Genomic DNA, 17,443 nt, shown 5'->3' with positions numbered 1-17,443 from the left:
AGACACAAGAATATATATATATATATATATATATATATATATATATACACACACACACACACACACACACACACACACAAAATACATATATATGAATGTTTTGACTTATTTACCTTTTTTGTTTTAGTTTTTCATAAATTTGATCCATGTCTGTTTTCATACTAACAGCCCACCTGGCTCCCCCCCTAATATCAGCTACTTCCCTACTGGCCACACCCCTTCAGCAGGCTCAGTCCTCTCAGCCCCACCCACAGCACTGATACGAATGCAAGGCCACGCCCCTTCCCATGCTTATAATAGCGGGATTAAAGAAATCCTCAGCATGGTACATGGATATCAGGTGAGTTTAAAATATACCCATGACTGTATTATAATATCAATGTGAGTTAGGAAGAGACTCTTCTTTCATGCCATTTCTCTCATTATTTTAGTTGACTTCCTACAAAATAGAAAGTAACTAAATAATTTACAGTTCACTGCTGGCCTCTGTAGAATTTAAATATATTAGCAACCAGTTTCACAATGTTATTGAGTGCCACTGATCCAAATACAAGTCCTAGTTTGTTCCGCATCAGAAACTCAGTGTGTGTGTTTATAGGCAGGGCTGGATTGTAGGAAACATTAAGGTGTGTCTTTGCCCTGCGGTGCTCAGCATTGAAGATTTAGATGCTGTAGTGGGTTTGAGTAACAGGACCGCATAGTTGCATTGTCACACCCCCTCGATGAGCTAAACAGGTTCCTCTGGTCTGAATTCCCTCAAAGACACACACACACACACACACACACCGAGCTAAGGTGCAGTGCATTGGCCTGCTCTAACTTGACTACTGGTTTTCCGTTCCATTGCTGTAGGAGCCCAGTGTTAGTATTCTAGATCAGACAAAAGTAATCTTCATACATAAATAATAATACACACAAGGAATACTTGTATATATTGCACAAATATATATATATATATATATATATATATATATATATATATGTATATATGTGTGTGTGTGTATATATATACACAGTGGGTATAGAAAATAATCACCCCCTTTAAAATCACATTTTGTTGCTTTGCAGCCTGAAATGAAGGCGGACACAGGTTTTATCCAGATGTATTTACTCAGTGCAACTTATAACATCCAAGTGAAATATAAAACACCAGCATGTCAAAAAAAAGAAAAGAAAACCGAATCACGGAGTTGGAAAAAGGATCACCCACCTCATAAAAATGATTTGTAAATTCAATCAGGTGTTGCTAATCATCTTCTCAATGGCACACAAAGCCATTTGACTTTCAACTGTGATCAACTGTGGTCATTTTGATTAGCTCAGCATGAAAAGAGTTTTCCTGGAGCATTTCAGTCCTTGGTAGTACAACTGAAGCAAATGCTCAACTATAGGTGGCAAGGCACTGTCAAAAGATCTCTGGGAGAAAGTTGTGGACAGGCACAAGTCAGGAGATGGATACAAACATTTTTTCAAAAGCTTTATCAATGCCTAGAAGCACAGTGAAGTCTATTATTAAGACATGGAAGGTATTTGGTACAACACAGACCCTCCCTGGATCAGGCCGTCACTCCAAACTGGATGAAAGAGTCAGGAGGAAACTGGAGAATCACAAATTCTCCACAAATGTGGCTTGTATGGGAGGGTTGCAAGAAAAAAGCCACTCCTCAAGAAAGGCCACATGCAGTCATGACCGAGCTTTGCCAAAACGCAACTTGAAGATTCTGAAGCAGATTAGACTAAAATGTAATTATTTGGCCTCAACACCAAATGCGATGTCAAATAACAGCATTCCTACAGTAAAACATGGAGATGGTAATATCCTGTTATGGGGGGTTTCTCTGCAGCAGGGGCTGGAGCACTTGTCAGGATAGAAGGAAATATGGATGGGGTAAAATATCAAATTCTTGAGGAAAAAATGCTGCCCTCTGCCAGAAAGTTGTCAATGGGAAGAAGGTTTACCTTCCAACATGACAATGACCCAAAGCACACCGCAAAACTGAGCACACAGTGGTTGAAGGAGAAAAGCTGAATGTCCTTGCATGGCCTAGCCCAGGGGTAGGCAAGTTCGATCCGAGAGAGCTGCAGTCCTGCAGAGTTCAGCTCCAACCCTGAAAACAAAACTCACCTGCCTATAGTCTTAGTAATCCTGAAGACATTGATTAGCTTGTTCAGGTGTGTTTGATTAGGGTTGGAGCTGAACTCTGTAGGATGTGGCTCTCTAGGACCGAACTTGCCTACCCCTGGCCTAGTCAGAGCCCAGACTTAAACCCCAGTCCACAAACGGTCACCATCAAATTTAACTGAATTTGAGCAGTTCTGCAAAGAGGAGTGGGTTAATATTGCAAAGTCCAGATGTGCAAAGTTAGTAGAGACATATCCCAACAGACTATAGGCTGTAAATAAAGCAAAAGGTGGTTCAACAAAATACTGACACAAAGGGGTGATCCTTTTTCCAACTTTTTTTCTGACATGTTGGTGTTTTATCTTTCACTTGGATGTTCTAGGTTTTACTGAGTAAATACTCAATAAAACAAAAACTGTGTTTGTCTTCATTTCAGGCTGCAAAGCAACAATATGTGGTTATTTTAAAGGGGGTGTTTATTTTCTATACCCACTGTACATATTAAAAATTTTAAATACATTTAAACAAATATGTATATGGGTCAAAGACGAGGCGTCTCATTTTGGTGTCCGCATCAAATTAAATTTACAAAAGTGATTTTTTTTATACAAAGAAAGCATATTAAATGCAAGTAAACTTGGTTTCAAATATCTTTTGTGAAAAGAAAATGTCAAAATATGGTGATATAATGTTCCATCGTCATTCAGCATAACAGAAATATTTATGTAAAAATGAAACATGCCCGATAAGATTTTTTTGGTATATTTATTATTGTTACAATGAATGACATTCTTTTATAAATCATGGTAAAAATCAATTGTTTTCGGATTTTTTACTCAGAAAACATGAAATTAACCGGGACACATTTTAATCTACAGGGGGGAAAAATAAAGCTGTCCACGACATTCTAATTGATTGAGATGCACCTGTATGTGTGTGTGTATAATTACTATAAATAATACATTTTATATTTAATTTTTAATAAGGGAAGGAGACCCTCTGCATTCTGAATAAACTAGGGTGTGTCAGTCTTCTTAACATTCTTGCTTTGAGTTAAGGGTGTGAAGGGTTTCACCCAAAGTATATAAGTGTTGAAAATATCTTTTGCTATATTAAAACTGCAGTAATTATTGCTATAGTATGTACTTGATAGTATTATGCATTATACAGAATATTACACTAAATAATCAACACCACAGGAGTGAAACATTCTATTAGGCTGCCTAATGGGCTAATGAACCCATTCTAAAAACAGTTGTGACTCCTGCCATGCACACCTACAATGTGCGTCTTTCCCATGCAGGCTGTACATTCGCCTCAGGCAGTTTGCTAGTTAGTCAGTAGGAAAGCTGTCACTCATTTGAGGTGGGGCTTGTTACAAATAATGAGGCATAAGCATGTTTCTTGAGTAAATGTAATTTCTTTCTGTCTCCTTTAGCCTGGCAACAGCGACGCTTTGGTAACTCTTCCTTCTATGCTATCAGCCAAGCAGCCTATTGGAGACCAGACTCTAGGAGGTGGAGCCTATCTTGACTTGCAGTTGCTTTAAGCCAAACTATTGACGAGGCCACACCCTTGCGGTGGTTTCGGCAAACCCCTCAATACAAAGCAGATTATGCCATTTATGCTATTTATATAAGAATTTAAAAAATAATTCTATGTATTTTGACATTTAATGTATATTGCACATTGTTTTTTAAGCATTAGAGCTAATATTCTACTCAAAAGGTTTGTTGTGTGAGTTTATAAGTTTGTATGTTCGTGTCCATGCACATGCAATGATGTTCACTCAGGAAATAGCTTTTCAAACCAGGGTTTAAACATTAAACCTGTCGAATCAGAGGCAAACTTTCACTGATACCATAAATTTAAGCCAAAGGACCAGAAAAAGTGTGTGTGTGTGTGTGTGTGTATGTGTGTGTCAGTGCCTCCCTGTTGATGTGACTCTACCGTGAGTGTGTGTAAATGCGTAGAGACATACTCAAGCTTTTTTTTTTTTTCTTTGAAGGTTTTAATTTGCATGAAGTTCATAGAGCTAGCTGTTCTAACATGTTTACAAGATTCGCCAAATTCTTACAACACGCACAGTGTAGTTTGTGGATGTCTGCAACATGTAGTTCTTTTAAGTCATTTCGCCAAAAATAGCTCAGAAACAGAATCAGGAACAACTTTGTGCTTTATATCTGTGTATCTGTGTCATGCCTAAGAAAAATATGTATTGTCCGTACCAATCAATTTACAAAATTCTATAGATAAATGTGCTTGTTGTTGTGTACATGTGTAGTAGATGATGTAACCAACCTGTGTGTGTGTGTGTGTTTTACCAAAAGTCAATGCATGTGTGTTTAAATACTGCACTCAGAGAGTGTTTCGGGCCTGCTGTAATGCACACAGGTGTAATTTCACCCATTGTCTGTGTATTAAGGAGAGTGTTTGTGTGCATCTGCTGGAATGTGAACAGGTTTATTTGTTACCTGCAGCTGTATCCCATTAGTACCCTCCTGTTTGTTTATGCCAGTGTGCCTCGTTTATTATATTCTGTGCTTTTAAAAAAATACTAGGAGTAATTTGCATGTTTAGGCTTTTATGAGAAGTAGGAGTAAAGTGTATGACAGTGAAATAGTCCGTGTGATTTATACCCGCATATGCCAACAGGCAGTAGTTAAGTAAAAGCACTACTCTTTCATGTTCCCGATCTGTTACCATCATATTAATTCATAAACATATGTAGAAAAGAGAAATCAAGAATTTGGCTGTTTGGAGAAAGTATTGTTTTATTTTGATATTTTATAATAATTTAAAATAAAGGAAAATTTAACAACGTTTCTAAGGGATTGAGTGACTGACTGATTATACGTATTTGCATTTACACACCTAAAAAAAAAAGTGAGAAGTGATTGAGCTACATTAAATAGATTTTATTTCAGTAAGTGTTGTCCTATCAAAATATTAACACTGGAGTTGCTCTCCCTTATGATAATCAAGTTGTAAACAAGAAAATAAAAAGTTTACATTTCATTTTGTTGCTCCAGATCTACTTCTAGAAGGCAAACTTGAAATGCATATTTAATGCCCTCTAGTGGGCAATGTAAGCATCAAAACTTGATCTCTGCTCATCGCACTTCCGGAAAATGTCTTTGTTTTTATTTTACAAGAGAGATAAAAGAGGTTGTTGTATAAAACTGCAGTTTCATATGAAAATGTATATTATGGATAGCATTAAAATTCTTCACAAAATATATATTAGAAACCTTTAACTTTGCAAGACATTTAAGCACATGTTCAGAATAAAATACAGATTTGCATACTGCGAAATATACACTATATATACACTGTCTAAAAATAGAATATGATGCAGTACAATATATGGGCACGTTTTAAACATTAGTACAATAGTTGCATGACCCCATTATGCTTTCAGCTTAAGTGGCGCTAATTGCTTCAGAAAAAAATAATAATAATTTTATCCAATTTTTTAAATGTTCTATTTTTCAAATATGTTCAAAATATGCAAACATGTCATTTGATCTGTTCAATTAAGTAGTGAATGAAAAAACGAGTTCACGTCACATTTTAAGCAGACGTTTGAACGCATTGCATTGTGGGATATAGTGTCCCAGGTGTGTTCTGCAGTATACCATACATTCATCCCGGTATTTTACATACTGTGCACAGTATACATACTGCATACTACAGAAACAGTATGCGTAGTATAGTAGTATTCTATTCTATTGCGAACATAGCCAAATACAGTAGGTTTATACATTGACAGTTTTAAGCGAAGCCTGACTAGTTTAAATAAACTCCGCCCCCTTAACTTCAGGAAACCATAGATTATAAAACACTGGGAAAGTTTAAAGAATTATTAAAAGTTAACCAGATTATACAGTGCCAATGCCATGCTATGAACAGAACAAGCCAATAAACATAGAAATGTTGCTGTTACCGCTTTAAACACTGCTGTGTGGTATTAGCATAATGCTAAAACAGCTCTTATAGCATAGAGGTTTGTTCAGGTTCATATACTGTGTAACAGTGAAATTAGTGCTTTGAGTTAAGGGCTCTTTTTGTCTGTGTAGGTTTTGTGGTCTGTCAGCAGTGTGTGTGTGTGTGTGAGTGAGTGAGTGAGTGAGTGAGTGTGTGTGTGTGTGTGTATGTTGTCTCAGAGTTCTGTCATTAATAGAGCCCTCAGCAGTTTCTCTCTCTCCATCCGCAGGTCTTCAGAGCTTCACACATACAAAGACAGACGGACGAACAGAAAGAAAGATGGGAACAATCAGAGAAAAAACATCAAGACCCACATCAACAGATGGAAAGAAAAGTAGACAAACACAAAACAAAAGAAAGATATGAATAATCAGAGATTGAAAGGCAGATATATATTAGGAAAATATATCTACTTATATCTTAATGGAATAATTCAAGATCTTTGAAAGGGCCTGACTGTGTGTGTGTGTGTGTGTGTAGTGTACCTGGTATTCACTTATGGTGGCCAAAGGATAGTAATACCACTAATTTTTGACCTTGTGGGGACATTTTTAGTCCGCATGAGGAAAACAGCTTATAAATCATACAGAATTCAGTTTTTTTTTTTAATCTAAAAATTATTTTAAATCAGAAAAAAGTTTTCTGCGAGGAGTAGGGTTAGGGTAAGGGGATAGAAAATACAGTTTGAACAGTATAAAAATCATTACGTCTATTGGAAGTCCCCATAAAACATGGAAACCAGTGTGTGTGTGTTTGTGTTACCTTTCTGTCTGTGTAGCATATGGAAGCAGGCGAGGTACTGGACTTGGAAAGAACAGTGGAGAGTTGTCACATTCTAAATGTGACGTATCCTGCTATGGAGAAGAAGAAAAGGTCTGTATATTGTCACATACAGTAGTATCTCCAGTGATTAAAGTAATATATATATATATATATATATATATATATATATATATATATATAAAAAAATATATATATTTATACATAAAAAACAATAGCCTTTATGACTAGAGATTTTCACGGATAGGGTACAAAATAGTTAGGTTTAAAAAGATTATAAATGATATTGATTAGATGTCATTTTCAAAATGTTCTCCGCATATTACAAGAGCTTGTCACCAACGAAATTGACGTTAGAGAGTGCGATAATCTTACAGATCCGAAACGGGTAGCGTTTGTTGTGGGCGGAGTCTATCTGGAGGCAGAAAATGACGGGTTTTCAAGTGGCAGACTATGGAGCCATGGAATAAAAGAATTTAAAAAAGGTCAATTTGATTTTATATTTCAAAATTCTGACTTTATTCTCGCAATTCCGAGATTATATCTCACAATTCTAATAAGGAAAAACAACTCGTCGTTCTCTCTTTTCCCCTCGGCTCTTCTGGCTTTCCCCCCCTCAGATTTGACAAACTCACTATTTTTGAGTTAAGTCGAGTTATAAAGTCCAAATTAGGAGATATAAACTTGCATTTGCGAGAAAAAAAGTCAGAATTGTGAGATAAAATAAATGTTATGTAAAAATGTTAATAGTAAGGTTTAAATAATAGTTCATGCTGTAACTGTAGGGCTAATACAATACGTCCCCTATGAACAGCATATGTGAATATTATGTAGACCTATTGTTTAAATCGAATTTATGCTTTAAAAGTAGAGTAATCATAACAGTTTTCATCCATAGTATGTCCATTTAAACGTCTGCGTTTAGCTTCAAATGGCGTCTTTGACGACAGTATTCTATAAAAAATTATTTGCATTCCGATCTTGACATCAAAAGGCACAAAATATATTTGTTTTCTTTTATTTCATGGATTTGACCCATTTCCCGCCACAACCACTCTGCGCGCGCAGCTGCAAGTGACGTAACTGTGACGTCTACTCTGAATGGGTCTATAGGTAACTAAAAGAACAAAGTGCAGTAAACAAAGTAGTAAAAATACTTTTAAAATAGTACAAACAGCATAATGATTATTGTTGTACTGCTAACATAAGTGGAAGAGGCTGACACCGGAAGCTTAGCACATTTTACTTAAAAATGCTTTAATTACATTAAAATAAGGTGCATAGCCGGTGGAGGAGGGAGCAGGAGCGCGCGACCGCGTGAACAGCGCCACTCCCACTCGAGGTGAATACGCGTCATCGCTACCAGACTACAACTGGCCAAAGGCGGATGCATAATGCTAAACGTAATCAACTTAAAAACCGAGTTTCACTTTCTAAATCGTTCACGGATTGTGTACTGGACTTGAACATACATGAATGTATTGACAAACAAACTGACAATATGTTTCCCCCTTTATATTTCTCAATTTAACAAACACACACACTTATGTAAATATGTAGGCTACTACACGAATCGTGTGTGTAAATGGATCCCTTTTCAGAATAGTACCGTCATTAACTTAAAGGGACAGTTCACCAAAAAAATTAACTTACTGCATTTCCTCTGAGGAGGAACACAAGATATTTTGAAAAATGTCTGCTTCACGATGTTCTTCAAAAACATCTTTTTGTGTGTGTGTGTTCAGTACAAAAAAAGGAAGTCAACCATGTTTAGAACAACATGAGGGTGAGTGAACGATTACAGGATTTTAATTTTGAGTGTACTATTCCTTTAAAGGTGCACTGATTAAGTTTTTTCTTCATTATAATTTCCCATGTCTCCCTGAAATTGGATATTTGTTATTGGATATTTTCTCTTGTGGAATAAATTAATCAAGGCAGACTGCGAACAGAGCCTTTCTACTATGGCTTCAGTAACTGAAAACTTTTTGATTGAAAAATACATTTTGATTGCATCCCGAGCGGGCATAGTGAATCTTACCGGTGGGTATATGGGTGGTTGGACCTGTTTGTCCAAGGAGCTGTTTGAGGAGGATTTTTCCATATTGCACTGGGAGGAGATGGCTGCAAGTGCCTCAGGGAGGTCATCTTCATCACTATGGTTACTATAGGACAAATAAATAAAACAAATATATATAATATATACATTGTTAAATCTAAAAGGCTCCAGAAGATAAGCACTGTATTTTGCCTAGTGACTCACAAGCTGAACTGTCTGACAAGTCGTTTGCGCCGGTCCACTCTGGGCTTCTCTGTGTTCATACTGCTTGAGCCTGAATCATGTGAGGAGCTGGGATACCTGAGATAGGAGTCCGAAGTCAGTGAATGTAACGCACAGAGACAAAGACGCTTGATGGTTTCTGATGCTTGAAAACCATTTGAGACATGGACTAACTTCCAGAGCTGGTCCCTGCTGTTCTCACCTGTCTGTTTGGTCTCCACTTGAAGAGTTCCCCTTTGAGGTTCCACTATCACTTTGGGTGGCTCGCTACAGTAGGATAGAGCAGAGCACAAGCTATGCATCATCTCACTGCTACTGTCACATGCCCTCATTCTGTAACTTTTTTAATTATCCCATGTATAGTTGTATAGTATTTGACACTTTTTCCCAAATCCAATACAAGGTAGGTGGCTTTATGTGGTTCCTAGCTGGTCAAACTGGTTTTAGGCTATACACCCTTTAAAATAAAGGTTCTTTATTGGTATTAATGGTTCCATGAAGAACCTTTAACATCCATGGAACCTTTCCATTGCACAAAAGGTTCTTTAAAGTGCAAAAAGATCATTTAGATTAATAAAATGTTCTTCACACTAAGCAAAAAATGGTTATTTGAAGAACTGTTCACTGAAGGGTTCGTAGGAAAAATGGTTCTTCTATGGCATCACTGCAGAAAACCTTATTTTGGATATGGCTGAGGTCAACTTGGTAGATCTTGGTCAGCCTCAGGATTGTTAGACCACCTTATGGAACAGGAGACCTAATCAAGCTGGTTAAGCATTAAATTTAGCATGAAATGAAAATTGACCTATATTTTATAAATGCATATTAGATATTATTGTGAATGATTCATCTATGTACTGTATGTGTTTCATAAAAAAAAAAAAAGAATTCTTAATGTTTTATCAAAATGTCATAATTTGAACTTCTGGTGAAAACGACGTCTTCAGTTATTTAGTCTTCTTGCCTTCTTGTTTTCTTTTTAAGTTATTACAGTCCGATGTGCATCACTCGTTAGAAAATATGTTGCTACTTCCATTTCATTGCAACTTTAAACTTGACCACATTTAGCTGGAATTACCTGTTTTTTCAGGTACTTTAGATGCAAATATATAAATAGACAAATTAACTTTGCATCAGCTTTTATGAATAGAGTGTCATGTTTGTGTTGTCTGTCTGTGAGAGCAGTTACTTTAGAGATGTTGCTCTTCGGCTGTTCCTGTAAAACTGCAGGGGAGGAAGGAAGACTTTTCTCAGAAAGTGGATTTCCCTCTGCCTGTAGTTACAGAGGGAATTGAATACTTATTCATATGGCATAAAACAGCCATAAAAATATTTTCTTTATGTTCCAGGTGGCTGTGATCTCCATAACTGACCATGTCTATGTTGATATGGAGGGCTGGCCAGGCTGCAGGTTCTGCTTCTAGCTGGTTTTGCAGAGCTCGATCAAACTCATCCGGGAGCCCAGGAGACACGACCCAAGCTTCTGATGTAAACAAGCACATCAGCATACATCTGAATTTTACAAGTTAGTTTCACTCCTCGAATTTGATTGGCAGAGTGGCATTCCCAGAGTAAAGTCCAATAGACCTTAGTGAGGGTAGCAGCATATTTAAAGGGGTCGTATGATGTTGCTAAAAAGACCATTATTTTGTGTATTTGGTGTAATGAAATGTGTTTCTGCGGTTTAAGGTTCAAAAAACACATTATTTTCCACATACTGTACATTATTGTTTCTCCTCTATGCCCCACCTTTCTGAAACGCGTCGATTTTTACAAAGCTCATCGGTCTGAAAAGCAAGGTGTGCTCTGATTGGCCAGCTATCCAGTGCGTTGTGATTGGCCGAATACCTCAAGCGTGTGACGGAAATGTTACGCCCCTTACCATATTGTGATGCCCTGTCCCGGCCGGAGCGACGAGACAAAAACATTAAAATCCATTATAAACGAGGCATTTGTTGCATCCAGTGGGGACATAATTTACGGATTATAATGACTAAGGGTGTACTCACACTATACGTTTTGAACCGTGCCCGAGCGGGTTTGACCCCCAAAGCCTGGTTCGTTTGACTAGTGCGAGCGCTCCGCGGCCAGAACTCGGGCGCGGTTCGTTTAGCCGGCCCTGGCCCGTTTGGAAGAGGTGGGCTAGGGCACGGTTCGGTTGGGCTCGGGCACGGTACGCATGCAGTGTGAGTGCTAACCGCACCGGAGTGCAGAACAGATACTATTTTGTGTGTGCTACTGTCATCATTACGACCACAAACATATTCTATTACTACTACTACACTACACTTTTCAATAAATTTAATTCAGTATATTCAAAGTATATTTAGGTTTATAATGACAATTATTATTAATTATATTAGCGAAATAGCGCAGAATATTAGTGAAAGTGGTTTTCTCCGTTATCTCATACATGACGTAAGCATGCACCGTCCTGGAGAGTTTAGTGCAAGTGTGAGTGCAGCCCAGTGGGGGAGTAGGGAGGAGGGATAATCATGCTTGGGCTCGGTTCAAGGCAACCGTGTACACCCTTATACTGTCTTTTTACGCGTTGCATTGCATCGCGCCGCGTAAACGTAAAACCATGTCTGCATTTGTGATTGGAGAAATTACAAACTACAAGCGCTACTCTACACTGCTCAAAACTCTTGTTTGAATCGTCAGTGGCAAATTCTTTAAATATAAAAAAACGTACTTACAGTCTGTGAGTCAGAACAGCCGGCATTGTAGTCTACTCTACCAGGATCAGGACACTGGAATATTTGGGTTGAACTGTACTGGAACAGTGTTGTAAATACAATTTAACCACTGATTTCTAGTTGTGTCCTCTTTTGGAAGGTCAAACAAAGTAGTTTCGCTTTCACAACGAAACACAGCGTTACACACGGCGGGCTAGAGTGAGCGGAGGCCGGAGGTTTGTGTTTGTGACATAAATAGATATTTGTGGATTCCCATTCTATTTATTTGTCAATATGTTTCATTTTTGTTAATCTCTTTACATTTATTTGTTTATCATAATCTGTTTATTTGGGATTATGCAACCATTCTATCTCCATACATGAATCACTAAGGCTACGTTCACACTGCAGGCAAATGTTGCCCAAATCCGTTTTTCTTTTTTGCTCACATGTGACTCGGATCTGTTTTTGTCATCATTCGTCATAATTCCGCGCTGACGGGAAACCCTTCAAAGATTTTTACATGCCCAAAGTTATCAAGACAGTTGCGAAAGGTAATCAGTGGAAGTGTAATATGTCAGAACTCATAAGAATTACAGTGATAACTCTATATACAAACAAAACATGAGGGCTTGTATCATAAAAGCTTAAAAAGCTGTATTTTGTCACATCCTTGTCTTTATTTTTAATATTGCCTGCACATAATTTCGCCGGATTCAGTAGCAGATCACACTATAAATAAACGCATAATTGCTTACTTTATGTCCTCCGTGTTTACTTCCGTATGACCACGCACTGCGCAAGTATTGCCAAATTAGGCTACTTTTCCACTGTTGCGCGCGATGTTTTTCAACTTCGTGGGTCTACGCGACTCCACTAACGCGATATTTATTCCCCTGAACATGGTTGTGCTAGTTTTGGACTAGTTTTGAGAAGCAATTGGGCGGATTATGTTGTGTAAACCTGGAAACCCTGTTCGTATCATTCTTTTGCGCATGCGGATCAGTTCAGAACAAAGATCTGTTCACACTGTAAAACATCTCCGGTTACTATCGTAACCTCGGTTCCCTGAGAGCAGGAACGAGACATCACGGAGACATTTCCCTGTTATGGGAACACCTTCCCTTCCAACCTTTCTTCAAGTCCTATTGGCTAACGCCAGTTCAAATGTCTGGCCAATTGTTGCGAAGTATGCAAATCGCATGCAAATACTGACGAGCTCGAGCGGCCTGGTTCGTTTGACTAGTGCGAGCGCTCCGCGGCCAGAACTCGGGCGCGGTTCGTTTAGCCGGCCCTGGCCCGTTTGGAAGAGGTGGGCTAGGGCACGGTTCGGTTGGGCTCGGGCACGGTACGCATGCAGTGTGAGTGCTAACCGCACCGGAGTGCAGAACAGATACTATTTTGTGTGTGCTACTGTCATCATTACGACCACAAACATATTCTATTACTACTACTACACTACACTTTTCAATAAATTTAATTCAGTATATTCAAAGTATATTTAGGTTTATAATGACAATTATTATTAATTATATTAGCGAAATAGCGCAGAATATTAGTGAAAGTGGTTTTCTCCGTTATCTCATACATGACGTAAGCATGCACCGTCCTGGAGAGTTTAGTGCAAGTGTGAGTGCAGCCCAGTGGGGGAGTAGGGAGGAGGGATAATCATGCTTGGGCTCGGTTCAAGGCAACCGTGTACACCCTTATACTGTCTTTTTACGCGTTGCATTGCATCGCGCCGCGTAAACGTAAAACCATGTCTGCATTTGTGATTGGAGAAATTACAAACTACAAGCGCTACTCTACACTGCTCAAAACTCTTGTTTGAATCGTCAGTGGCAAATTCTTTAAATATAAAAAAACGTACTTACAGTCTGTGAGTCAGAACAGCCGGCATTGTAGTCTACTCTACCAGGATCAGGACACTGGAATATTTGGGTTGAACTGTACTGGAACAGTGTTGTAAATACAATTTAACCACTGATTTCTAGTTGTGTCCTCTTTTGGAAGGTCAAACAAAGTAGTTTCGCTTTCACAACGAAACACAGCGTTACACACGGCGGGCTAGAGTGAGCGGAGGCCGGAGGTTTGTGTTTGTGACATAAATAGATATTTGTGGATTCCCATTCTATTTATTTGTCAATATGTTTCATTTTTGTTAATCTCTTTACATTTATTTGTTTATCATAATCTGTTTATTTGGGATTATGCAACCATTCTATCTCCATACATGAATCACTAAGGCTACGTTCACACTGCAGGCAAATGTTGCCCAAATCCGTTTTTCTTTTTTGCTCACATGTGACTCGGATCTGTTTTTGTCATCATTCGTCATAATTCCGCGCTGACGGGAAACCCTTCAAAGATTTTTACATGCCCAAAGTTATCAAGACAGTTGCGAAAGGTAATCAGTGGAAGTGTAATATGTCAGAACTCATAAGAATTACAGTGATAACTCTATATACAATGAGGGCTTGAGGGCTTGTATCATAAAAGCTTAAAAAGCTGTATTTTGTCACATCCTTGTCTTTATTTTTAATATTGCCTTTTCGCCGGATCGCCGGATTCAGTAGCAGATCACACTATAAATAAACGCATAATTGCTTACTTTATGTCCTCCGTGTTTACTTCCGTATGACCACGCACTGCGCAAGTATTGCCAAATTAGGCTACTTTTCCACTGTTGCGCGCGATGTTTTTCAACTTCGTGGGTCTACGCGACTCCACTAACGCGATATTTATTCCCCTGAACATGGTTGTGCTAGTTTTGGACTAGTTTTGAGAAGCAATTGGGCGGATTATGTTGTGTAAACCTGGAAACCCTGTTCGTATCATTCTTTTGCGCATGCGGATCAGTTCAGAACAAAGATCTGTTCACACTGTAAAACATCTCCGGTTACTATCGTAACCTCGGTTCCCTGAGAGCAGGAACGAGACATCACGGAGACATTTCCCTGTTATGGGAACACCTTCCCTTCCAACCTTTCTTCAAGTCCTATTGGCTAACGCCAGTTCAAATGTCTGGCCAATTGTTGCGAAGTATGCAAATCGCATGCAAATACTGACGAGCTCGAGCGGCAGTATAAAATGCGGTGCACTCACAATTACGTCAGAATCTGATACTGAACGCTGCTTAGCTGGTCAAGCAGCAAACACGGCGACCTCCGTGCTGTCTTGTTCCGCTCTCAGGGAATCGAGGTTACGATAGTAACCGGAGACGTTCCCTCTCGAGCTTTCACAAGACATCACGGAGACATTTCTCCACTATGGGAACGATATTCAATCCCGCCGTGAGAGAGGCTACGAGCAGCCTGAACCAGTCACATACTCAGCGAAGATAGAACGCACAATTCCCACAACCAATAGCGACACTTGTTAGGCGGGCTCACAGCTGATCGGTGGAGATAAGCCAATGAGCGTTTAAAGCCCAGGTATACGAAATTTGCCTATCTGGTCAGTAATAACGTATGCTGCGCTGAAAACAGGGCAGTAGCAACAGTACTGTAAGGGGCTGCACAGTCATAACTGTGTTTAGCAGCATAACACATAACATGATAATGGTAGCACGAAGGGAATCAGACATGAATAACAGGAAGTTGCACTGAGTACAGGGCAGACAACAACAATAGCATAGACGGCTGCGCAGAGTAACTACTGTGCGAGGCAGCAACACACATGAATAGAGGTAGCATAAACGTGAATCAGTCACTCACCGACAGCACTTGGGAGGCTAAGGACTGAACGTCCAGCTTGTAAAACCTGGCGAAGGTATTCTGAGAAGACCAGCCGCCTGCAAAGCATATATCTTGAATAGACATACCTCTCGAACACGCCCAGGAGGCGGCGATAGCTCTTGTTGAGTGGGCCCTAATGTGCAAAGGGCATTCCAAACCTTGGCTCGTATAAGCAGCCATGATAGCGCCAACAATCCAGTGGGCAAGTCTCTGTTTTGACACGGCCCAGCCCTTCGCACAACCACCGTAGCAAACGAAAAGCTGGTCAGATTGCCGAAAGCTGGCCGAACGGTCAATGTAAATCCTCAAAGCCCTGACGGGGCACACCGAAGTCTGAGCGTCAGTATCACGCGAGATCGATGACTCACAAGACAGGGTGGTCAGCGAAACAGTCTGCGCTCTGAAGGGGGTAGATAGTGATTTAGGCACGTAGCCCGGTCTCAGCCGGAGAGTGACACTGCAGTCACCGGGTCCGAAGTGAATACAGTCGCTGTCCACAGAAAACGCATGTAAATCCCCTATGCGCTTAGCCGAAACGAGGGCAAGAAGAAGTACACTTTTGAGAGATAGCTCATTCATATCAACGGATGCTAAAGTCTCGAATGGTGGCTGTGAAAGAGCTCTTAACACCACCTCTAGGTTCCAGGGTGGGACTGAAGGCGGATGCAGGGGATGCAATCTTCTCGCTCCCTTAAGAAGACTCACCACCAGCGCGTGCCTACCGATCGATTGCCCGCCCAGCGGGGAACGAAACGAGGCAATAGAGGCCACATAGACTTTCAGTGTTAATGGTAGAGATCCACTATCCAGTCTGTACTGTAGAAAACGCAGAATATCCGACACGGAACAAGCAGCCGGGTTGATATGAACATCACGGCACCATTTCACAAACACTCCCCATTTCAGAGCATACAAGCGCCTTGTGGAGGGTGCCCGCGCCTCTGAGAGTGTGTCGAGAACACGGGAATGCAGGGCGCTCAGCTCCTCTGATATCCCGAAGCAGCCACACAGCTTCCAGCTTTCTAAGAACACTGCTTCCAGCTCCAAGCGGTTTATGTACCACCGGCTCTGAGGTTCTGACCACAGCCCCGATGCCAGCATGCCCTCGCACACTGCTCCCCAGCCGCAAGTCGATGCGTCTGTCGTGACCACAATGCGTGACGTGGGGCTCTCATCTCCACCGAGTCGAAGCACACTCCCAGATGTTATATGTTATAGACTGACTCGGGGCGAGAATGCTCTTCTACATGTTGACACAAAGCCCTAGGGACTCCAAGTGACGAAGCAGCGTGTCTATATGGCTGACTAGCGTATCCCGGGACTGAGCTAAAATAAGCCAATCGTCCAGATAGTTGAGAATGCACATCCCGCTCGCTCTGAGAGGGGAGAGTGCTGCATCCATGCACTTTGAGAAAGTGCGTGGGTCCAAAGCCAGCACGAACGGGAGAACAGAGTATTGGTACACTGTGCCCTCGAAAGCAAACCTCAGAAAGCGTCTGTGATGCGGTGCTATCTGAATGTGAAAGTACGAAAGTCCACGGAAGCAAACCAGTCCCCGGGCCGAATTTGCGCCAGGATCTGTCTCAGCATTATCATCCTGAATGGACGCTTGCGAAGCGCTCTGTTGATGGGCCTGAGATCTAGAATCGGGCGGAGTCCCACATCTCTTTTGGGTACCACAAAATAGCGGCTGTAAAACCCGCTCTCCAGCTCGCTCGGAGGGACTCTCTCTATTGCTCCTTTTCCGAGCAGACTGCATACCTCTTATCTCAGAACCAGGGCATTTCAAGGCAATGTTAGAGACTGCACCACACCATTGAAACGGGGGGGTCTGCGTCTGAATTGAAGGGTATACCCA

At 40.3% G+C, this 17,443-nt stretch overlaps 2 protein-coding genes across 3 annotated transcripts in view; one reads left to right on the top strand and one right to left on the bottom strand.

Moving 5' to 3' along the window:
• LOC107593677 (epithelial splicing regulatory protein 1) overlaps nt 1-4,863 on the top strand; it is a 19,008-nt gene extending 14,145 nt beyond the window's left edge. For both annotated transcript variants that reach the window (XM_016283520.1, XM_016283521.1), the window contains exons 14-15: nt 169-340; nt 3,561-4,863. In XM_016283520.1, the coding sequence (XP_016139006.1) occupies nt 169-340; nt 3,561-3,671 (283 nt within the window). In that variant the 3' untranslated portion in view covers nt 3,672-4,863. The remainder of the gene's footprint in view (nt 1-168; nt 341-3,560) is intronic.
• Nucleotides 4,864-6,260: 1,397 nt separating this feature from the next.
• epb41l4b (erythrocyte membrane protein band 4.1 like 4B) overlaps nt 6,261-17,443 on the bottom strand; it is a 29,101-nt gene continuing 17,918 nt past the window's right edge. The window contains exons 17-23 of the mRNA XM_016283519.1: nt 10,544-10,653; nt 10,360-10,443; nt 9,373-9,437; nt 9,153-9,248; nt 8,931-9,054; nt 6,872-6,963; nt 6,261-6,348 (exon numbers count right to left, since the gene is read on the bottom strand). Coding sequence (XP_016139005.1) covers nt 6,285-6,348; nt 6,872-6,963; nt 8,931-9,054; nt 9,153-9,248; nt 9,373-9,437; nt 10,360-10,443; nt 10,544-10,653 — 635 coding nt within the window. The 3' untranslated portion in view covers nt 6,261-6,284. The remainder of the gene's footprint in view (nt 6,349-6,871; nt 6,964-8,930; nt 9,055-9,152; nt 9,249-9,372; nt 9,438-10,359; nt 10,444-10,543; nt 10,654-17,443) is intronic.

This window comes from Sinocyclocheilus grahami, unplaced genomic scaffold, assembly GCF_001515645.1.
Source record: "Sinocyclocheilus grahami isolate Dianchi unplaced genomic scaffold, SAMN03320097.WGS_v1.1 scaffold175.1, whole genome shotgun sequence".
Taxonomy (NCBI): Eukaryota; Metazoa; Chordata; class Actinopteri; order Cypriniformes; family Cyprinidae; genus Sinocyclocheilus; species Sinocyclocheilus grahami.
This window is presented reverse-complemented; position numbering and strand designations above follow the sequence as displayed.